This window comes from Heteronotia binoei, chromosome 17 (genome assembly GCF_032191835.1).
Source record: "Heteronotia binoei isolate CCM8104 ecotype False Entrance Well chromosome 17, APGP_CSIRO_Hbin_v1, whole genome shotgun sequence".
NCBI classification, from domain to species: domain Eukaryota; kingdom Metazoa; phylum Chordata; class Lepidosauria; order Squamata; family Gekkonidae; genus Heteronotia; species Heteronotia binoei.
The window spans coordinates 12828311-12850350 of NC_083239.1; the positions used below are offsets into that span (position 1 = coordinate 12828311).

At 44.2% G+C, this 22040-nt stretch overlaps 2 protein-coding genes across 4 annotated transcripts in view; both read left to right on the forward strand.

The window, feature by feature from the left end:
• The first annotated feature begins 397 nt into the window (after nt 1–397).
• PITHD1 (PITH domain containing 1) lies at nt 398–11885 on the forward strand. Of its 2 annotated transcripts, XM_060258140.1 has the most exons (6): nt 398–707; nt 3196–3239; nt 3472–3549; nt 4366–4470; nt 9398–9506; nt 11142–11885. In XM_060258140.1, exons 1-6 carry the CDS (start codon nt 510–512, stop codon nt 11241–11243), a joined length of 636 nt encoding a protein of 211 aa, XP_060114123.1. In that variant the 5' UTR covers nt 398–509; the 3' UTR covers nt 11244–11885. The 2 variants fall into 2 exon arrangements, with proteins under 2 accessions (XP_060114123.1, XP_060114124.1); XM_060258141.1 differs by lacking the exon at nt 3472–3549 and having other exon boundaries at nt 439–707.
• A 2359-nt stretch (nt 11886–14244) lies between these two features.
• LYPLA2 (lysophospholipase 2) overlaps nt 14245–22040 on the forward strand; it is a 30802-nt gene continuing 23006 nt past the window's right edge. The window contains exon 1 of one of the 2 annotated variants that reach the window (XM_060258300.1): nt 14245–14352. The gene's annotated coding sequence lies outside the window, so the exon portion shown is untranslated. The remainder of the gene's footprint in view (nt 14353–22040) is intronic. The other variant, XM_060258301.1, reaches the window with a different exon arrangement.

Consider the following 22040-nt stretch of genomic DNA (forward strand, 5'->3'; position numbering starts at 1 on the left):
TCTGGAGAGCTACCACTGGCCAAGTGTGTGTGCAGTCTTGTAAAACTGAAGTCTAATCAAGACTTCAATAGCCTTGTTACTTACACCACACTAATAAACAATGGTAATGGGCGCGGATTCAAGGGGCTCCATAATGCGGAGGCAGCCACGCAAAACTCCAATCCAATGAGAAAAATGCAGATGCAAATTACTAGCGTTGCGAAGCATACGGAATAGGATTGTTTAGGCGCCAATTACAACGGCTGTGAATACGCATCGCTGCGCTTATGTTGAACCGCACATAAAAAGCTACGCTATTGTTTCCATTTCACACACACGGAAGTTTGTACCGGAAGTTGATGTTATGTGCCTGTTTGTACGTCTCTATGGAGGGGGCGGGAAAGCGACCCTCATCACGTGAGAGGAGGCGGCCGGTGAACACGCTGTTAGAATCGGAGTATTGCGCCTGCGCAGGCTTTGTTGACATCCGGGTATTTTTTCATTCTTCTTCTTCCGTCTCACGCTGGGCCATGTCTCACGGGCACAGCCACGGCGGGGGCAGCTGTTGCCATGGCGACGATCCCGAAGAGCCTCCCGAGCGGCGTGGCCAGGCCTGGGGCCTTTACCTGCGCATTGACCGCGAGCGGCTGGAGTGCCTGAACGAGCGCAGGGAGGGCAGCGGGAAGCTCGTCTTCCGTGCTTGGGAAGACCGCGGCGACCGTCAGCAGGTACGTGGGGTTGTGTGTCAGTGCGAACGCGTGTCTTGTGGCTTCTGGGCACTGTTTCTGCTCTTTCACTTGAAAGCTCCCTTGCGTTTTAGCCTGCGGCAGTTTGGCAGAGCGCTTGTGGAGAGGGGGAACAGTAACCATTGCCGCGGTCAGAGTGTCAAACTAGGATGTGGAAAGACCTGGGTTCGAATCCGTGCTGCGCCGCAGAAGCTTGCTGGGTGGCCTTGGGCCAGTTACTCTCATATTCTAGCCTGCCTCTCAGGGTGGTGGTTGTGAAGATGAGATGGAGGCGAGGAAAGCAATGCATGCCACTCTTGAGGAAGGTAGCATGGAAAGGCACTAATTAAATGTGCATGGAGCTGGTTTATCCAGATTCTTTGTCACAGAGGGGCTAAGGTGTGCTGGTTAGAGCAGCAGTCTAGTATTTAGAGAACTGGGTTTGGATACCAGTTCTGCCATGGAAGTCTATAGGGTAACCTTGGGCCAGTCTCACTCTCTCACGCAGAGTTGGTTCGGGTAGAAAAACATACAAGGGGAAAAAAATGAAAGATAAAAGTTTGTGTCATAATCTGCTGTATGCCGTGCTGATTGACTTTTAAGGTATATAGATGTATGCATGTTTGCAAAATTGCCGTTTCTCTGCCCCCCTCTGGCAATTTGTCAGTGAGGTGAAAGGCTCATCATGAATGCAACAGAAGCACCTGTGAGATTCTGGATCACTCAGTCTTGAGTGGAAGACAGGTTTTGTCCTTTGGCAGCATTATCTCAAGTGCACCTTTTTTCTTCATGGAATGGAAAGGCAGGCATTTTCTTAACAATGGGGGGGGGGGCGTAATCTCAACATGCCTTTAGGTTTGCAAAGGTGTGGCTGACCTTATATTTTTGAACCTAGATTAATTTAAAAATGTTTCAAGAGCTTGTTTAAGCATTTGAATGGTGCATGTTGGTAGTGATGTGGAAACTGAGATAATTTTACCTTTCCTTACATCGGTAGTTGTTTTCTCTTTTCTGCCATGGAAATTGAATCTGTCGTAATGTTTTCCAGTGAATCTGCACTTCGTTCAGACTGATTTGAGATCATGTTTCTCCCTAATCTTAATTGCTGAGGGTGGTATTTAATCTCCCATTTCCTAATCAGAATCTGATTGCTAGGCATTTCACTGGTATGGCCTCTGAACATGGATACAAAAACTAGATATTTAGTTTTGGATGAATGTAAGGTTTCTGCCTTTTGTATTGGTATAAGTAAAGAGTATTGTCTTTTTTAGCAGAAGGTGTGAGAAGGGCAAGAGCTGAGCAGGTGAAGAAAAATAGATTGACTTAAATCTGTAATCTAAAGAATCACCAAGAAGGCTGAAATCAAGCTTCTTGTTTTGTATTTCATATTCTTCTAAAACAAGCATGTGTACCAATGGCATGTAGTTTAGTTTGCAGTACAGAAATGATTTGTTTAAAGACTTGCGGTGGGATATCTTGCAAAGATATGCAATGGCTCATGCTTTTGAGACGGCAGAAGGTTCCTGCTTTTGAGACTGCAGAAAGAAATTGAGATTGGCCTGCCTAATTTCTAGGGGGGGCGGGATAAAGAGTGGTACCTAGATTTTGTGAAGATGATAGGTTTTGAAGGGAGTGGGCATTCAGATTCAGAGCTGGCAGTGTCTTCAGCTATTGTATTAGTTAGAGAATTAGAGATAGAGTAGGATCTTTGAATCCCTGCTTTGCTGTGGAAGCCTCCTGGGTATTCTTGGGTCAGCCATTCACACACTCAGTATAACTTACCTTACAAAGCCATTGTGAACATAAAATGGTGGAGAGGAGAACTATGTAAGCTGCTTCAGGGAAAAATACAGGATATAAAGCAAGTGTAAAATGGGCCAGATATTTAAAAAACATGCTGGTACAATTGGGGTAGATAGGGTGAATTAAGCATATCGACATACACTTGCATGCTTGCCATGTCTAGGTTTTTCAAGCAATGCAGAGATGTTTGGGAAGGAATGAGTTACAAGAGGAACATGGCAAGGTCTATGAGGCCCATTTTTTGGAGAGACAAGAGAGGTGCATCCTGTGTCCAGATTGCTTTAGCTACACACTTGTATTGAGTTTTTATTGCTTATAGGAGACCAGGCATGGAAGCTTTTGCATATTGGCTGTCCTTTTAAAGCTATAGTTGTAACACAAATAACTGCTGTAGGTATGTGTGGTTGGACAGGCTAGTTTTTAAAATATGGGCTGCAATAGTCTTAGTGTGCTTATTTGCAAATCTGTTTAAAGCCTGAAAAATTGCTAAACTATTTGCATGTTTGCATGTTTATCCCACCATGCTAAGAAACTTAAAGCATTAAAATTCAGTGCCCTGTGACATTGTAGAAGTGCCAAAGAGCAGATGGTGTGACTATTCAGTGACTGGAGTCCACAGTGCCAGTTATTTCTTAGCAACCAGAAGTAAAGTCTTAAGACATTAAGCCCAGTTTTGTTTTTCTTCCAGTTTGTTGAAAGTGACGACGATGAAGAGCTTCTGTTTAATATTCCGTAAGTACCTATTTTTAATGAATTCCTGACTCACCAGCATCTAGTCCATGTTGACCTCTGGCTGTTTTGTAGAGTTTTGACCTGAATAGAAAAGCATTTTGAGAATGGGCTGGTGGAAGCTAGGCTGCAGGGAGGAATTTCTGAGAAATGATAGCTGCTTATGGCAAAGACTAACTTGACTGTTTGACTAATAACTACTTGGAAAGCTAATTTATCCACTTTTTTGTTGCAGCTTTACAGGCAATGTGAAGTTGAAGGGGATAATTGTGATGGGAGAGGATGGTGATACTCATCCGTCAGAAATGCGGCTGTAAGTGGCTCTAAGTGTTTACACAAGAGTACGTCCCTCATTATTTAATGGGGCTAACTGCCGGGCAAAGTGTTGTAACCTTAATCCTCTTCTCCACCTCCTGTTAATTTCAACAAGCTTTCATACTAAAAAGCCTGTAAGCTAAGAATCGAGCCTTATTGGTTCACATCAAAAGACTGAATTCTGCAGGTCTGTTCTGTTTGTCGGGCTGTCTTCCAGTCCATTGACGCTAGTGGATCGTGGGTGAAGCCACTGAAATGAGTTATTGTTTGTTTAAAGAACTGTGAGAGGATTTTTGTCACTTGGCTTTGCTTTATAATGGCATAAGTTGTGGGAGTCATGCATATGAGTTGGTGCCTGTAGCAGTTGATTGCAAGTACTTTGCAGGGGGGGGAATCACATTCTGCCATCCATGGACTCTTTGGGACAGTGAGACACAAAGAAGCAGTGACTGTCAGCTTGGGGATGAGATTGAGAGGTCCCTTTAGTTACTAAAATGAGTACGCTAATTAACAGTAAGTTACAGTTTTCTTTTAATTAGAAACGTTGTCCCCTGCTGACCTACAAAACAGTGGTACCCATGGGAAGCCCATGCTTGCAATTTCTTTTATAGGGGGAGACGCTCCCTTGTCTTAAACAGAAAATGAAATTTCTTGTTCTGGTTTCAACTTTCTCCTAAGATAGTTGTTCTTGGTGCTGGTTCAGGCTCTCTCTTATTGCAAAGGCAAGTCATTCTCAAAGATGGGTGCTGAGGAAGGAAGGGGAACCTATGCCAAATTATACAAGCTAAATCTTGCTGCTCTTTCCTTTCCCCAGGTTTAAGAATATCCCCCACATGTCTTTTGATGATGCTGCCAGAGAGCCAGATCAGACATTTAGCCTGAACCATGATGTTATGGGAGAACTGGAGTATCCTACCAAGTATGGCATTGTTTTTTTCAAAAAGTCCAGTGGCAGCTTAAAGACTTAACATTTATTTCATTATGAGTTTTCAAGAGCCCCTTTAGACGGTTCTGTTGTCTCCTCCCTTCCCCCCCTTCCATTGAGATTTACATTTGAAAGGCTTGTAATTCACATCAAGGCTTGGCTCCTGCCCCATAACCTTCCCATAAGATTCCCAAGTCTGATTTTCCCTTCATGTACTTAGTTGAAGAAGTGGACTGTGACTCCCATAAGCTTATATTTAAATACAGATTGTTAGTCTTTAAGGTGCTCCTGGACCTTTATTTTATTTTTTCTACAACAGACTAACATGACTGCTACTCCTTTGCAATCATCATGGGAGGCGCTGTTTCTCCAGTCTTCAGTAGGGGTGTGCAGATCCTCCTACATTGTGAAGCCGCATAAAGCATGTGTTTCATGCTTTCCCAAATCCTGTTTCTCCATATCCTTTATTGAGTCTCTTGTTTTGAAAAAAAATCAGTGCTTCCATGACAGAACTGCAGTTCCCAGCATTTCTTGAGAACAGAGAGTCATAGCTCGGGTTTGTTCCTTGCAGAAAACTGCTTAGGGTGCTCAAGAGGAGGGAAAGACTGTTTGGGGCTTATTAATGGTCCACAGCTGGATCTGCATTGGTTGCTTCAGTGCTGGTGGGTATATTATGCAGTGTCTCCTCTTCCTCAATTCCCTATACAAAATGTTCAGTAACTCATATTGGCTTTACACATTGTCTTGATTGGTAAATAAATATACCTGCTTTGTTCACTAATCTTCTTCCTTAGGATAGTTCCTGTGTTGAAGGGTGACTATGCTTGCCCAAAGGAACCTGCATAGACTCTTTATAAGGGCCTTCACTTTCTCTGGTCTGGTCTTACAGTGGAGGGCTGTGGCTTTATGCCCCTCAGGCTTCTTTCATGTAAGTCTTTAGTATCATGTATCAAGTCTTCCAGCCCTCCATTTAGTCATAACACATATTCCTTTTAAAAAACTTTATCCTGACTTTCTACCACTAGAGGTCCAAGGTCGCTAGTCATAGACAAACAGATGAATGCACATGAAGCTGTCTTACACTGAATCTGTTTTAACAGTAAGTATAACCGACACTAGGCAAACAATTGATAATTAATAATTTCCATTTCCACATAGAGGTTCTATTAGCCCGAGAAGTCCATCCTTCTTAGTTTCCTCAATCACCTGCATAGATTGTTCTATCACCAGAAGCATAAGATCATAGGCACATTTGTTCACAATTGTAGCCCATTTGTTCTTAAACATAGTGGGTCCCTTTTGGATCCTCAGTCCACCTGGGATACGGTCAGCCTGACAGTAGTCCGTTAGTGATGCTGCATGTAATGTTTAAATTCCATAGTGATCCAATCCAACAGGTGATTGAGGAAACGAAGAAGGATGGACTTCTTGGGCTAACAGTACGTGGAAATGGAAATTATTTATTATCAATTGTTTGCCTAGTGTCGGTTATGCTTACTATTAAAACTGCATATATCATCACTCTATTGTAATGTAATCAGGCCATTGCTCCATCAAGGTATTGTCTGAGTATTGTCTACTCAGACTCGCAGCAGCTCTCCAGGGTCTCAGGCACAGATCTTTCGCATCATGTACTGCCTGGTCCTTTGTAAATGGAGATGTGAGGGATTAGACTTGGGACCTTCTGCATGAAATGCAGAGGTTCTTTCATGGCTGCACAACTTACTCACAGCAGCCCTTGCAAGTGGGGGCATTGGAAGATCAGGCAGTATCCTTGTACCTGGCATATGCCCATGGCAGGCCTCCATGCTCCTGGTTTATACTTGAATATCTTGATAAGCTGTGCCAAAGTTCTGTTGGTTTTAGCTATGTCAGTTAGTTCTAGGCTCCTGTTTGCATTAGCTTATGTACCTGGCATGATGTTGTATATCACCCATGCAAAATATAACGACAAAAGCCACGTTAAACATTTCATGAGAGCCAATCAAAATTACACAAAAGCTTGTGCAGGCTTTCAGGTTCTCCAGAATTCTTCATTAGGTGAAATCTTCATTAGGTGAAATCCCCTAAAGTTTAATGGTAAGAGAATTCTGCTCCTGGAACCCGCCCCCCCCAGTAGCCACAGACATAAAACCAATCTTGCTAGACTTGGGTCAACCCTAGTACTGCTTTCATCTCGACAGAGAGCAGGAGCTAGAACTGGTGGAGTATTTCTGTAGGTACAGGGAGTTCCACCCACAGAGCATGACTTTCTTAGTTCCCCCCTTTTATAGCTTCCCCAAATCCTATTCTTGAGGGGGGGGAGGGAGGGGTGTAGAGGAAGTTGTGCTCTAGGGGTGTGCATTTGGATATTCCTAATCTGAAACTGTGCCCAGAGTTCCCTGTTTTCATTTTGGATTGGCTTTTTGCAACCCAAAGATAAATTGGGAATTTCAGACACTGTTGGGATTTGAAATCATTCCATTGTGCAACCCTGTTGCACGCTGTTGGTGGAAGTCCTTGTGCCTACAGAAATGCTCTGCTGGAACCAACCCAGTGTCTCCTGCTACATGGCTTTTTATTTGTTTAATTTCTGTTCATTTCCTTGAGTGGTTACAGAATCACTGTGTTGCCACTGCTTGTGTGTAGAATATGTTTAGATTATGTTCCCAGAGCTCTTGTGTGTGAGGAACTCAGTTAGCTTGGTTGCATGCGAGTTAATTACTTTAAACAAGAAAGGAAAGCCAGTTTGAAACCATTTTTATTTGAAATATTGTTACAGTTTTAGGAAGAATTCTTAATCTTCTGCAACTTGGTTAAAACACATATTCACATAGTCAGATTCTGTAATTCTGACATGTCTTAATATTGTACATTAAGCATGTTCATATGCACACACCCTTCTTCATTATAACTTTTGATTCAGCTAGCACCTGCAAAGCAATTATAACTTAAGCAGGCACTATACTCATTTCACAGTGGCAACACCTGAAATGCATTTTTGAATAATAAGCATTTTCAGTAAGCAGCCCAAATAAAGCTGGAAAGCTACGCAAGGTTGGCCATGGTTAGTACTTAGGTGAGAAATCACCAAGGAAGATTGATATTGCTATGCAGAAGAAGGCAATAGCAAGCCACCTCTGTTCTTCCCTCGAACACCCTGTGGATGGGGTCACCATGAGTTGGTCGCGACTCAGTGGCACATTAGTCACTCGAGAGCCTAAAGAAAGGATATGAACGTTTACTGGATTTACTGTCATGAACTTTTAAGCTGTTGTGCTTATACACTTACATGTAAGTCCTGTGGAACTTACGAACCCACCTAACTAAGCCTGGCTTGATAAACTGTGGAGGAGTGTTGAACTGGAATCATAAGAGACTCAAGTTCAGAACCCCCATGTGCCATGGAAACTTTCTGGGTGACCTTGAGCAAGTTAACACTCTGCCTGTAACTCATCTCACAAGTTGGTTGTTGAAATGGAGGAAAAATACGTTGCAAGCAGCTTTGGGTCTCCATTGGGGTGGGTTTAAATATTTAAGTACATGGATGGAAAGTTCATGTGCTCTCATTATTTATTCTCTCTCTTTGCCATGTACTGGTGGGTTGCTTTGTTTAAATTGCTGCTAATACAGAGGCCCTACTTTTTGGTAAGAAGTGCTGTAGTTCTTTGAGAATTCAGTCATGATGGAGCAGGAAGTCAGAGCCTCACAGTCACCCAAGGTCAACTGTAGGAAGTCTACTGGTGCATTACTTGGCCCCAAGGTTGCATGTCCCTGCACCCTCACGCTTCATGACATGCTGTATCATTCAGTGTGGTGTAATGGTTAGAGTATTGGACTAGGATCTGGGAAACCCAGGCTCATATCTCCCCTCTGCCGTGGAAGCTTGCCAGTTGACCTTGGGCAAGTCATGTATTTCCAGACTAACCTGCTTCACAGGGCTTTTGTGAGGATAAAATGGAGGAAGGCAGAGGGATGTAAGCTGCTTTGGATTCCCATTGGGGAGAAAGGCTGGTTATAAATGAAGCAAATTGATCGGGTGCGGGGGGGGGGGGGAGTTGAAGTACACTGGTATTAACCTCTCAGAGGTGGGAATTTTGGGAACTCTCTGAATTACCTGCTCAAATCTGAAATGACGGATGCTATGAAGAGTCATGTAACTTGTTCAGCAGGTTATCACACTGTTGGAGGTGCAGCTGTTGGAGAACCCAAAAGAATGTGAGACACCACAAAACGCTGCCTCACAAAACAGTTTTAAAATCTACAGTTCTGCTTCATGTATAGCTCACCTTTCTTGCTGAGACTCAAAGTGCGTACAGAATATAAAACAGGGAGCAAAAAGCTCCAATTAACAGTACAATAGGACTAGGACTGGACAATAATGCTATCAAAATGGAAATAAAACTATTTAAGGTACAATGTATGATAATGTAGAAAGTGGGTAACAAAAGTAAAAGAAAGTGCAGTTAAAGGATGCCATTACATTCAAGAAATATTGCAATAGACCATGAGCCTATAAAGTGCTGTCCTGAGTTGTTCCATTATGCAAAACGTAATGTCTTGATAGAATTCCCTCCAAACTTTCTGTTTTGTGCCTTCTTCAGAATGATAAAGTCATGGGGGCTTCCCTGACTCTGTTGCAAAAAAGCAGGCTACCCCTGGGTGTGAGTGTGCCATTGGGTAGCTATCAGAAGTCCTAAAATGACTTTAAGTCATCTAGAAAAGCTAAATTATGCTTTTCTCTTTAGACCTTATGGATTCAAGACTATGATGATTTCACAAACTGGTTGTAGCTTTTCAGACAGACAGATCCCTGTTTTCTATCCTGCTGAACTGACATTTCTGCTGCAACGGGCATTCTTTATAACTCCAGAGACTGGAATGTGTCTGTAACAAGAGCTTTGCAGGCAGAACATTGGACTGTTTTTCCCCCCCTTTGCAGAATTGCTCGATTTTCAAGCGTTCATCATCTCTCAATGCACTTCTCCAAGAACTTTGGTGCTGAGACGACAAAGATCTTTTACATAGGCCTGAGGGGAGAATGGACAGAGGTAAGAGTGCTCTGTGTGTGTGTGTGTGTGTGTGTGTTGGAGGCACTGACAACCACTGAAAATGCAGAATGAGAGCTTATGTGCAGTTATGGTGTGGCCTTTTTGAGCACAGGCAGGCGATAGAGGTCCAAGCCCAGTTGCAATGGGAACATGGTGAGTGCCTTTATAGAGGGTCTATCCAGGCAGCACTCCCACCCTGTCATGCTAACATGTAATATGGCTGCAGTTGCTTTGGATTGGAGACCATGAAAGTCTGGTGCAATGGCCCATGCATAAGGTACAATCATATTAGAAGCGAACCAGACTTAAATGTAGTTGTGTGTTGGTGCTCCTCATGCATTACAGTTCCTAGCAGGTTTTCTGGTGGGAGAAGACATGATTGGTTGGTCTGTTTTTGTAGGGAGTTGTGCCAACCTTGAAAATAGTACATACAAATTCCGCATAACCGTAGGTTTGGGTAAGGCAGAAGGGCATGTTGTCGGTTCTCTTCCACTGAACAAAAGTTTTCCTGATTGGCATGTAGGTGACTCATACGTGCTATCGATTGGCATTTGGCTTGTTCTTGCATACCACCTATTGTCATTTTAATACATCTCCCTCATGTTTAGTGGTATGAAAATGCTTCCTGTCTTGGGCTAATTTCTGTTGATGCTGGCATGGGAAATATCCAATATGTGGTGGTGTAGTTCGTATCAGACTAGGATCTGAGAGACTAGGATCTGCATTAGTATCAGATTAGGATCTGAGAGTCCCAGAATCAAATCCCCCTGCCCTCTTCTGTAGAAACTTACTAGGTGACTTTGATCTATCTTGCCTACTGCCAGAGTTGTTAGGATAACATGGAAGAAGGGGAGCAATGTAAGCTGCTTTGGGTCTTCATTGGTGGTGGTGGGGAAGCAAATGTGTAAATAAACAGAACATTCTGATAGCTGAAGCAGGTTGTTAAGGCTGTTCAGAAATTCCTGCTTTTCTTTCAGCTTTCCAGATCAAGAAGGTGAGAGCAGTAAGAAAAGTAGTTGTTGCTGACTTTTCCAGAGCTGAGCCCTGCCAAGATAAACAACGTTTGACTGCCCCAGCTAGCTGTGCACCTGTGTAGCCACAGTGCATGCTTAGAGCTTGCTTGGTTGGATGGGATGTGGGGGGGACACACTTCCCTGGAGGATGGCAACCCACACTTTGGGGGAAGTTGCAGCAGATCTCAGTTAAATTATGGGCAAAATCTACAGATTTATTTATTTATTTCATTCTATTTATATCCCTCCCTACCCCACCGAAGCGGGCTCAGGGCGGCTCACAACACAAAATTCTAACAATAAAAACAAAGAATAAAATACATTAATAATTTACACAATAAAATAAACACAATTGTCAGCGTGCTGTGCTACAGTCTTCCTTAAAATTCAGATATTCAGATATACAGTTGCCGGTCAGTTGTATGCCAATCGGAAGAAGACTGCCTTACAGGCCCTGCGGAACTGCCCAAGGTTCCGCAGGGCCCTCACCTCCTCCGGCAGTTGGTTCCACCAACATTAAAGACAGTGCTAAAGTGGCAGTGGAGTGGGTTGGCTTTCCAGAGCTCTTGACACTTTCAGGGTGGTAGAATTAAAGGAAGTTTCCATCTCATTTCCTCCACAGGCTCACCGCCACGAAGTGACCATCTGCAACTATGAAGCAGCAGCAAACCCTGCCGACCACAGAATTGATCAGATCACGCCGCAGACACACTTCATTGCTTAACTTTGGAGGCTCATACTGCACAACCGTTGTGTGAACTTGGGACACTTGCGGCGACAAGGAGTGTAATAGCTTTCTTTTTGTGTGCAAGAGTTTTTTTGGAAAAGCAGGGTGCCAACATTTGACGATCGTGTCAAAAGCAATTCCTGCTGCTGCCAAAAGGACAGTCACAGCTTAGAAGCTTGAAAGCACTGAGGAATGGCTCCTTGCTGGTCTGCACAGCAGTCCTCTTGACTACAGAATACCTTTCCAGGAGGCTGACTGTTTTCTCAGTCACTGAATTGGCTGCTTAACTGCTGATGAGCGTATATGAGGTGTTAGGCTATTGGGCAACAACTTTGGAATCATTTGCAAAATCTGAAGTTTAGTTCTGGTTTTGGAATGTAATGTGGGGTGGGGTGGGGGTGCGATCTGTGACTTGCCTGACTGACTTCACATGACCACACTTGGAAGTTAGTCAGGCCAGTCATGCCTCTCTGTGGGCATTTATTCAGTGGGTTTTTGCTGATGTCTGATAGGTTCAGTTGTTTGCCTGAAACCTTGGGAGCTGAAGAGTTAGGAGAGTCTGTCTGTTGTAGGTGCGACTTTTTAACTAAGGTGGCTTGATTGTTCTTTCCTACTCCCAATAAATATGGCAAAAAAAAATTCTTTGTTTCTCTTGATTGCAACACTTACACCTTTAAGGAAGGAAGTCATTGGCACAAAATTAAATATAGAGAACAAGCAAAACAGGAGATGAAACTCTGATATGGAAGCAACAAAAGCTGTGGGTTGTAGTTGGTAAGCCTTGGTTTGTTGGTGCTGGAAATGCTTTCTGGACTCAAAGATGGGACTGATGCAGAGTGGAAAGCCTCAAGCACCCATCCCTGAAATCAGTCCGTGCTACCAGCTAATCGAGGTTCAGCTGTTAATGAACAGTGAAGTTTCACTGATCTTCACATGTCGCTTGTCTCCTAAAGTACATCCAAAGGCATTTACAAAACCACAGGATCGTAGTAGCCTGTACATTAACTCTGCATGTAGATGTCGCCAAGTGCTGTTGAGGCAATTCTCTACTACAGGGCATGTTCCTCTTTCACTAGACATTTTGGAGCTGCTTGAAAAATACTACTCTATCAGACGACTATATCCAGAGGAAGTGATCTCTGTGGCAGAAGCTCACCTCTGCAGTGCTCACAGAGATTGCAGATCAGGGCAGATATTGATACTAGTTTTTGTAAATAAGAATTGGTCACAATTTGACTTTGATTGCAGAGCAATAGCTTATGGTGACAAAAAATAACCAACAATTGCCCTGACTTGGATAGCCCAGGCAAGCGCTATCTTGGAAGCTAAACAGGGTTGACCCTGGCAAGTACTTTGAAGGGAGACCACCTTGGAATATCAGGACTGGGAGGTAGAGGCAGGCTGTATCAAGCAACTTCTCTGAATGTCCTCCATGCCCAGTAGGGCTCACCAGAAGATGCCATGACTTCCAGGCTTGTGTGCACACAAAATAAAAAAAACAAACATTAAAAAGCAAATTATTAAAAAAGCAAATGTCTTAAGCAAGTTGCAAGCCAATTTTTCTCAGTCCTGAGATGCCTTCCATCTTGGGCAGAAGGTGGCCAGGAGGGTAAGCTTAGCTATGTTGCTTGGGCTTCCTCTGATTGCTGCAAGCCTCTTTCGGAAGGAGCCTGCACACTTCTTGTTAGCAAATAAGATTTTTAAAAGCTGTCCCCTTCAAGAGTGGGGTTCTTGGCTTAAGGGAAGTGTTGGATCCAGGTCAAATAATATGCACACCAGTGAGGGCAGCATATGGGAAGGGAGCTCAGCAAGGAGGGAATTCAGCCTTTAGCCTCCAAAGCTGCTTTTTCCTTCAGGAGCATTAATCTTTGGAGATGAGTTTCAAGTGGGTAACCATGCTGGTCTGCAGTAGAAGAGCAAGATCTGGGTACCATAGCACCTTAAAGACCAATGAGATCTCCATGGTATAAGCTTTTTGAGAGTCAAAGCTCCCTTTGTCAGAGGCGTCAACTTTTAAGGTGCCACGGCACTGGCACTGTAATCTTGTTCCTCGGGAACTGACTTGTAATTCCAGGAGATTTCCAAGCCCCATCTGATTTAGCAACCCTACATGGTATCCAGAATTTAAAAATTCAGTGTATGTTGACAAGCCTGTAAAACTTGCAGGAAGGGCTAGCAAAACGGGCACCTACCAACCTGGCAGGGCAGACAAGACAGCACCAGTTTTCAATCTCATTGTTACAGCAGCAGTCACAACAGCACAAAGCCAGCAATCAGCCATGCCCACGCTGCTCTTTAGCTACAAAGTCACGAATTAGCAATTAACTCCTTTCCAGGTTAGTCTTGCCATCTCTATTAAGGATCAACACCACCTCCCCCCCCCCATGTTATTACCACACGGAAATGCCAAATAAAATGCATTGGACAATGGCTGAAGTTTTTTTCCCCCTCTAAACTATGAACATACTATGGGAATTACTGTTTTTCCAAGGCATGAATGGGTATAACTCTTCAATGCTAGATATAACATTAATTTTTTAAAAAGGCATATATGACCATTAAAATGTTACAGCAGTGCTTTTTTTTAAAGGGATAAAATATTTAAAGGAGAATTTTTAAAAGCATGAGAGCTGCAGCGCTTTTTAAAGGAGGGTTTTTGGTTTTGTTTGTAGGCTAGTAAATTTTATCGTTTTTTTCTTTAATTTTTCTCTAACTTGCTTTTGTTACTTCCAATCAATCAACCTTCGCATTGTCTACCTTCGCAATTTTACCTAAGACCTTACTACACATAGCAAAGAGGCATGAAAAGATTAAGGGGAAAACTTTCGTTTTAGCATCAAATATTAAAAGGCATCTAGGGTAATGGGGTTTGGGGGGGGGGGGTTGGGTAATACAGCGCCAGCCAGAAGGCAACCAGGATGGCCGCCTCCATCAGCACCTCTGGCTTCCGGATTCCGTACAAATATGTCATTTCCGGAAGACACCCCCTCCTCCCCGCGCGCTCCGGCGGTGGCAGCGGAACATCCGGGGCGGTCTGGCGGAGCTCGACACTGGCTGAGTCTTCAGTCAGAAGCCGGGTGAAAAGGGGACGAGAAGGAAGGGAGAGGTGAGGACGAAGGAGTTCAGCGGGGCCTGGCGGGCACAATGATTTGGGTGAGGGGATATAACAAACGGGGGGTGGCGGCTGCCTTTGGTGGATCCGACCGAGCGGTTGACTGAGGCGGGGGGCGGGGGAGAGGAGAAGTGGGCGGGGCCAAGGCATGTGCGGCAAAAGGGTGAGGGAGGGGCGTGGACGCCTGCGGTGGGGGAGGAGGGTGTGGCACCTGTTGGGAGGGGGCTGACTTGGGGAGGGTCTTTCTTTTTTCCAGGGAAGGGGAGGGATAGAAATCCATAAAAGATGAAAAATGGGGGCTGAGGAAGTAGGATGGGGATCCTGATCCAGGCGCGAAGGGGGATGGAGGGAGTTGCTTCTAAAGAGTGCATGGGACTTGGCAGGTGCGGCTTTGTTTGGTTCTTTTACAGGTCCAAGAAGCTAAATGCAGAGGAAACCGCCGTCCTTTTCATCTTCCTCATCCTTTTTTTGTGCTGTGCTGACACCATCCCACCCACTCAGCCTTTCAGGGTCAGGGCGGAGGGGATAGGAGACTGGTGGGTGATGGTGTGCTGTTAAGCATGGAAAGGCTCCTTCAACATGTTAAAGAAAAGCTGCGTTGTACTGAATCAGACAGTTGGGGCATCACCTGATGTCTTTTAGGTACCCTTACAAATAATTGATGGGCACTTCGTTTGTACCATCTTTATTCTGAGTAAGTGCTTTGTGTGCCAGTCTCACGTGGATGCTGAAACTGTATTTTGCTTTCTTTCAATCTGAAGTGTTCAGCATCTGGAAAGTATGTTGAACTGCTTCCCATTATGCATTCAGATTTAGCTCTTTATCTCAGAGGAATGGAAAGGGGGATTAAGAGGGCTGAGATTCTCTGGATTCAGAGGTGTGTGCTCAGAGCTATCTACCAATTGGAATGTTGTAATGCATAGTTGTGGCTTTTTATCATGTGGTCCGATCCAAAATACATCTACTTAGAAAATAAGCTCTGCTGAGCTTTGAAATTCTGTATATTAAGGAGTACTGGTTTTAGTAAGTAAAGTAAAGTAAAATTTTATTTATATCCCGCCCTCCCCCGCCAAGCAGGCTCAGGGCGGCTAACAACAGCAAAACAACAATACATTTAACAAAACATTAAATTAACCCCAAACCGATTAATACATTAGTTAAAACAGTTACTAAGTCTAAAAACATTAAGTTGGTTTTGATGATTATATGCCAAACCCTCCCCCCCACCGCCACCAATAACTCATCTGACTTTTAGCAAGCAACATCTAGTCATGAAAAATATGTAGGGGTGACTTTTAGGTGAATCAATCAGGCAGGGCCAGAATTTTCAGATCAGGTTATTATAAGCATCAGGATAATGATCATTGGCCATTAGTTATAATGTGGCACAGAGTTAGGTTATATATGGCCTTGCTGAGTTAGCTGAAGGGCCTTCTAGTTGAGCATTTTGTTTCCAGTGGTGGTTAGCATAATGGTCTTGAACGTAAATGCCTTCTCCCTTTGTCTGTCACCTGATATTTGGTTAGATTAACTAAGAATGCAAAAGTGATATCAAGGCTCATGGCTGTTCCATCCTTGATGTTTTTGTATGAATTCTCCTTAAGAAAACCATCACCACTTTTGAGAATGGTGAATTCTGTAAACTGACTCCACGTTGCATTGGGTATTTTTGTGTGTTCGGCATGACCAGACAAAAGGATGGAGTATATGGGATGGTAACTCGTTTTTTGGCCCCAGTCTCCCTCCTGTCCAGCGTAAATGGTCTACTGCAGAATTTGTAGCAAAGAATGACAAACATCTTCTATTGCAGGTGTGTCAAACTCATTTGTTGTGAGGGCTGGATCTAACATAAATGAGACCTTATCGGACCGGGCCATGTTTATCATAAAATGTAATGCAAGGTAGCAGAGGTGTAAACTTTATAAAGGACATAGACAAACACAATTCGAGATTTTTTTTAAAAAAAAAATACTCCTAAAGTTAAACATGCTTAAAGTATTAGCACTCTTGCAATATCGTGGTCAGTATCAAAGCAAGTTCTCACTCCCTCTCACTTCCTCCCCAAGAGAGTAGCCTCAGCCAGTGGGAAAAATAGAGGCTTTGCTCTGTAGCTTCTGTGCAATTGAGAAACACTGGCAGAGCAAGCTGTGACACAGAAAGAAGCAAGAGAGGAGGAGAAGGAATCAGACTTGTTTGCGGGCCTGACAGGAGCCCTCCGTGGGCCTAATCCGGCCCACAGATCGCACATTTGACACCCCTGTTTTATTGGGTTGGGTTATTTGCCCCACAAGGTTTGAAGTATTTATTTAACTTAAGAAGTGTGAAATGATAATTTGGCATCTGTTGAGTGGGGTTTTTTTAAAAGCTTTGGTTAAGAAGTTGGAATAAGAGAAAAATAAATCCATTTGGTTTCAGTGCGGATTAACCAGTTGCCGTTTTCATTGCAAACTGAATTCTGGGCATTCTGTGAAGGTGGTGCTAGAGACCTGCTTACTTGTGCTATATTCAGAATCTTCTGGGATGTTGGGGCTGTGTGTGTGCTTGCAAACTGCTTCTTGCTGAGAATGCTGTCATTACTGAACAGGCATTATTATTAATATTGCATGACTTCCTTTTGTTAACAGGGAATCAGTAGAGAATACAACTGAAATCCCATTCACCATTTGAACAGCTTCTTCCTTCCCATTCACTCAAATATGGACAATGAATGATTACTAGTAGCCATGGTGACTAAAGAGAAACCTCCATATCCTGAGGAAGTTAATCTCTGAATACCACTGCAAGGAGGCAACATCACTGGAAGCTGTTTACCTCTCTTTGTTGAGCCTCCTGGTGAACTGAACTAGACAGCCCATTGGTCTATCCTTGGGTTTTCAAATCTACGCTTTGTATATCCTTCCCTGCACTAGTTCCCAACTTGTTTTTGGGCCCAATTCAAGATACTGGTGTTGACCTTTAAAGCCCTATATGGCTTGGAGCCAGAATACCTTAAGGACTCCCCTCTCCCATATGAATGTTCCCATCGACTCCAGTGATCTTTGGAGGCCCTAGTTTGGGTGTCCCTGCCATCTGAGGCTAGATGGGCAGCAGCCTTAGAGAAGTTCTTCTCGGTCGTGGTGCTAAAACTTTGGAATTCCCTCCCCACAGAGAGTTATCATTGTCTTCTGCCAGTGAGTGAAGACAATTTTTGTTCTGTTTGGCATACCCATAATAACTGCTATTGGCCTCCTCCCTGTTTTTTGGCATTATATGTGTTTATATGTTTTAATTGAATTACCGTATTTTTCGGACGATTAGACGCACCGGAGGATAAGACGCACCTTCCTCCTGGGGGGCAATCTGATGCTTTTTCCTCTGATCCAGCGCTTCCCCGACGCCTGCTTGCCTGGCTCCATCTTCTTCAGGCAAGCGTGGGATCGCTCCACATGGCCCCAGCGCTTCGCAAGCGCCGGCTGCGGAGGGGGCAGCGTGCTTCCTACTTCCCTGTGTTCCTGCCTTCAGCTCCCTCCCCCCTCCGTTCCCAGCACTTGCTTTAAACGTCACAGCTGAAGGCAGGAACACAGGGAAGTAGGAAGCACACTGCCCCCTCCGCGGCCCGCGCTTGCGAAGCGCTGGGGCCACGTGGAGCGATCCCACGCTTGCCTGAAGAAGATGGAGCCAGGCAAGCAGGCGCCGGGGAAGCGCCGGATCGGAGGAAGAGGCAGCAGATCGCCCCCTCGCCCCCCGAAGGTACGTACCTTCGGACCATAAGACGCACACACTTTCCCCCCCACTTTTTTGGGGGGGAAAGTGCGTCTTATGGTCCGAAAAATACGGTAGTTTATGTAGATATATACTTTAAAACAGGGGTGTCAAACATGCACTTCGGGGGCCAAATTAGGCCCCCGGAGGGCTCCTATCAGGCCCCCGAGCAACTAGCTGTCATCTGCTTCCTTCTCCCTCTCTCTTGCTTCCTTCTGCATAACACCTTGCTTTGCCAGGCTTGCTCAATTGCTCAGGAGCTACAGAGCAAAACCTCTATTTCCTCCATTGGCTGAGGCTCCTCCCTTGGGGAAGAAGGGAGGGAGAGCTTGCTTTGCCAGGCTCTCTCAATCACACAACAGAGCTACTGAGCCAAGCCTCTCTTCCTTCTATTGGCTGAGGCTTCTCCCCCTCCTGGCTCCCTGGGGAAAGAAGGAAAGAGCCAGAGCTTCCTTTGCCCAGTTCCCTGGATCCCATGGGAGAAATACAAAGAAAGCATCCTTAAGACCAATGAGTGCTAACTTTTTAAGCATGTGTTAAGTTTTTAAAAAATATATTAGTGTTTGTGTTCTTTATAAAATTTATATCTCTGCTACCTAATCTTAAATAGGTACACACATGGCCTGGCCCCTCAAGATCTCATTTATATCAGATCTGGCCCTCATAACAAATGAGTTCGACACCCCTGCTTTAAAACATTCAATGTTAACAGCATTTGCAATGTTGTTTGCTGTTGGGGAGCCTATTTAGATGGACAGATGGCATGGGGGTGTTGTAAATAAATAAAAGACGTACAATTGCCCTGTGGGGTCAGAGCAAGGTCTCTTTAATCAGTCTTCACCTCTAACCTGGGCAGTGATTCTAAAAGATCACAAGCCAGATGGGTATGCAGAAGCTTCTGAACTCCAGGAGACCTGTCCTCCACAGAGCTGTCTAATTCCTTGTTAAAGCCATCTGGACTAGTTACTGTGATCGAATCGTGTGGCAATTCTGACCGGAACCTCTTGCCAGTAACTTGCATTAACTGACCCAGAGTCCTGTCATCAGAGGAACAGAAATGTCTGTTTATTTCCCCTGTTTGCCATTTGATAGCTTTGTGTTATATCTTTCCCGTGAATCCTATTTTTATTCTTCCGCATCTTCAAGAGTCTCAGGGCAAATATGGTTCTCCTCTGCTCTGTTTTATGCTTTCAGCAGCCCTGTAAGGTAGGTTAGTCTGAAAGAGTACCTGGCCCATGTTCATCCTGTAAGCCTCACTATCTTTAGCCTGCCTTCCTGATACATAATCTTTTTATCTGCCTTTTCCAGCTGCATGATGTTTTTGAGGGAGTCACCTGAACTATGCACAGCATTTAGAGTTCTTGTGGCACCATAAATTTGTGTAATTACATGATACCACGCTGTTTTATTTTCAATCTTTATTCCCTGGATGTTGTTATTCCTGAATAATGCGATATCTTCAGCAAGCCACCTCCCTTGTTGTTCATTCTGACTCCAGATAATTTATGAATAGGTTAAATTAACACCTTTTTTGGGTAGAAATCCTGGTGTGAAGAAGAATATGCTTTCCTCCATTGAGAAAAGTGTCAGTTTATTTCTGTCTGCTTCCTGCCGCTTAGCCTAGCCAAAAGGGGACCAGTCCTCATCTCATGACTGCTTGGTTTTGTTAGCAGTTTTTAAATTTTGTCAGAAGCTTGTCGGGAGATACAAGCGTATAAAATCCAGCAGATCACCTTGATTATGTGTTTCACACTGATCGTGAGTTCTGTTGATGCAAAACTGATCTTTGCAGATGTTCTACTGATTTTTCCTGTGCATTTAACAGTTGTAGCCTTATAAAGCTTCCCCACCAATATACCAGAGCTTCAGTTAAGCTATTAGGTCTATACTGGATTCCTTCAAAAAAGCTGGTGTAATACTGGTTGCTTTCCAGTCGTCTAGTAGGGAAGCTAATTTTAGTGGTGCTGTAAGATTTTTGTTGTTGTGCTGAGTGGTTGTAAATTCAAGCCAAAGTATCAATTCCCTTGAAAGCTATCCAGCTCATTCAGATATTCAGTTATCACGAAGCTCTGTAAAATGTTTTGTGTGCCCCCCGCCATCCCTTTAAGCCTTGACTTTTCCTGTTTTGTGTCTTCCTCTTGAACTTCTGCTTTCACGGTTAAGATGGGCCTTCCACATAAATATTTCCTTTCCTGGAGTGTGTGTTTTTATCTGTCTATGAGAACTAGGGTGCTTTAACAGCTAGTGTGTCGGACTAGGACAAGGGAGACGTGAGTTCAAATTGCTGCTCAGGCAAGTCCACTGGGTGACCTTGGGACAGTTCTCTTTCAGCCTAACCTACTTCACAGGGTAGTTGTGAGGATAAACTTGGAGGAGGGGGAAATCATGTATTTCATCATGAGCTCCCTGGAAGAACACTGGAATCGAAATGTGCCATGTGGGGGAAAAAAGATTACAGGTAATTGGGTGACAGTATTAAATGTTTGGGTAGTTGCCTTGTACAGTGGTAAAAATGTAAACTGTGCTTCAAAGAGCTAGTATGAGAGAGAGATAAATGGGATTTATATTCTGCCCTTTACTTGGGAGTCTCAGAGCAGCTTACAATCTCCTTCCCTTCCTCTCCCCACACCAGACACGCTGTGTGGTAGAGCTCTCAGAGAACTTTGGCTGACCCAAGGTCACCCAGCTGGCTGCTTGTGGAAGAGTGGGGAATCAAACCCACTTCTCCAGATTAGTGTCCGCCACTCTAAACCACTACACCAAACTGGCTGGGTTATTTAGGGAGACGGAGCCATGCATATGGGTGGCTGGGAGCCCTAGGAGTCTTTCTGTCCTGGTGAAGGTTCCCTGGCCTGCACATATATATGAATATGCCATAGATAGTGAGAAGTTAGTAGTGTTTCTTACTGGAGACTGTATATTCCACAGGTCTTTTATTCTCCAGAGATTTCTTTCCCCAGACTTTCTATTCTCTGTGCATAGTGTCTCTGATTTCCATAAGGATAGCAAGTCCAACACAAAGTTAAGTATCCTGTGGGTTAAAATGCATCTGTTTTTCTGATCTAAGTGCCTTTAAACATCCTTAAAACTACTATTAGGGTTAATGTTGTCTGCTTGGAACGGCAGGAGTGCTGCAGTATGTCTGGCATATGTTTTTCACCACCAAATGGTGATGAGCCAACACGGCGTCGTGGTTAGAGAGTCAGACTAAGATCTGGGAGACCCAAGTTTGAACCCCTCACTCTGCCATGGAAGCTTTCTGGGTGACCTTGGGCCAGTCACTCACTCTAAGCCTCACAAACTCTTAACTCACAAACAGAGCAAAATAAATTGCGTACTCTCTGAGCTTTTGAGCTGGAGGTCGTAAAATCTAGGCTGACTGCCTGCAAACAGGTCCTCTGCCACTGAGCCACGACCACATCCCTTGTGGTGTTCTGGCTTTGAATATTGTGTTGTGGGTTACTTTTGGGTTAAGTTTCAGTGCTGCTTTACAGTTCAATCTGGGATAAACTAGCTTGGTAGTTTTTGGTCTTGCTAAGTTACTGGCCAAATAGACCTCAGTGGGATCTGGGATAAAATAGCTTGCAGCATCCAGCATTGTGCGTGTGTCTGTGTGTGTGTGCATGCGCACGTCCTGTCTGGGCAGATGGCCTTGTTGAAGACATCAGGTGTAGAAGTTTGCAGCCTGTCTTCAGGGGAGCAGCTCAGGAGCTGACTTGAAGGCCCGTTTGAGGTGTGGCTGTTAGATAAAGACTAAGAGGTGAGAAGTGTGTGTAGGACTGCAAAGAAGGATTAACTTCCGCACTTGAATCTGGAATGGAAGTGGCCATAGGGTGGCCTGTTCTGCTGCCTCCCTCTTTCCCAAAGGCAAAGTCACCCATCCACTAAGCTTTTCCACATATCACGTTGTCACCATACAATGTCTCATAAACCAGAAGCAG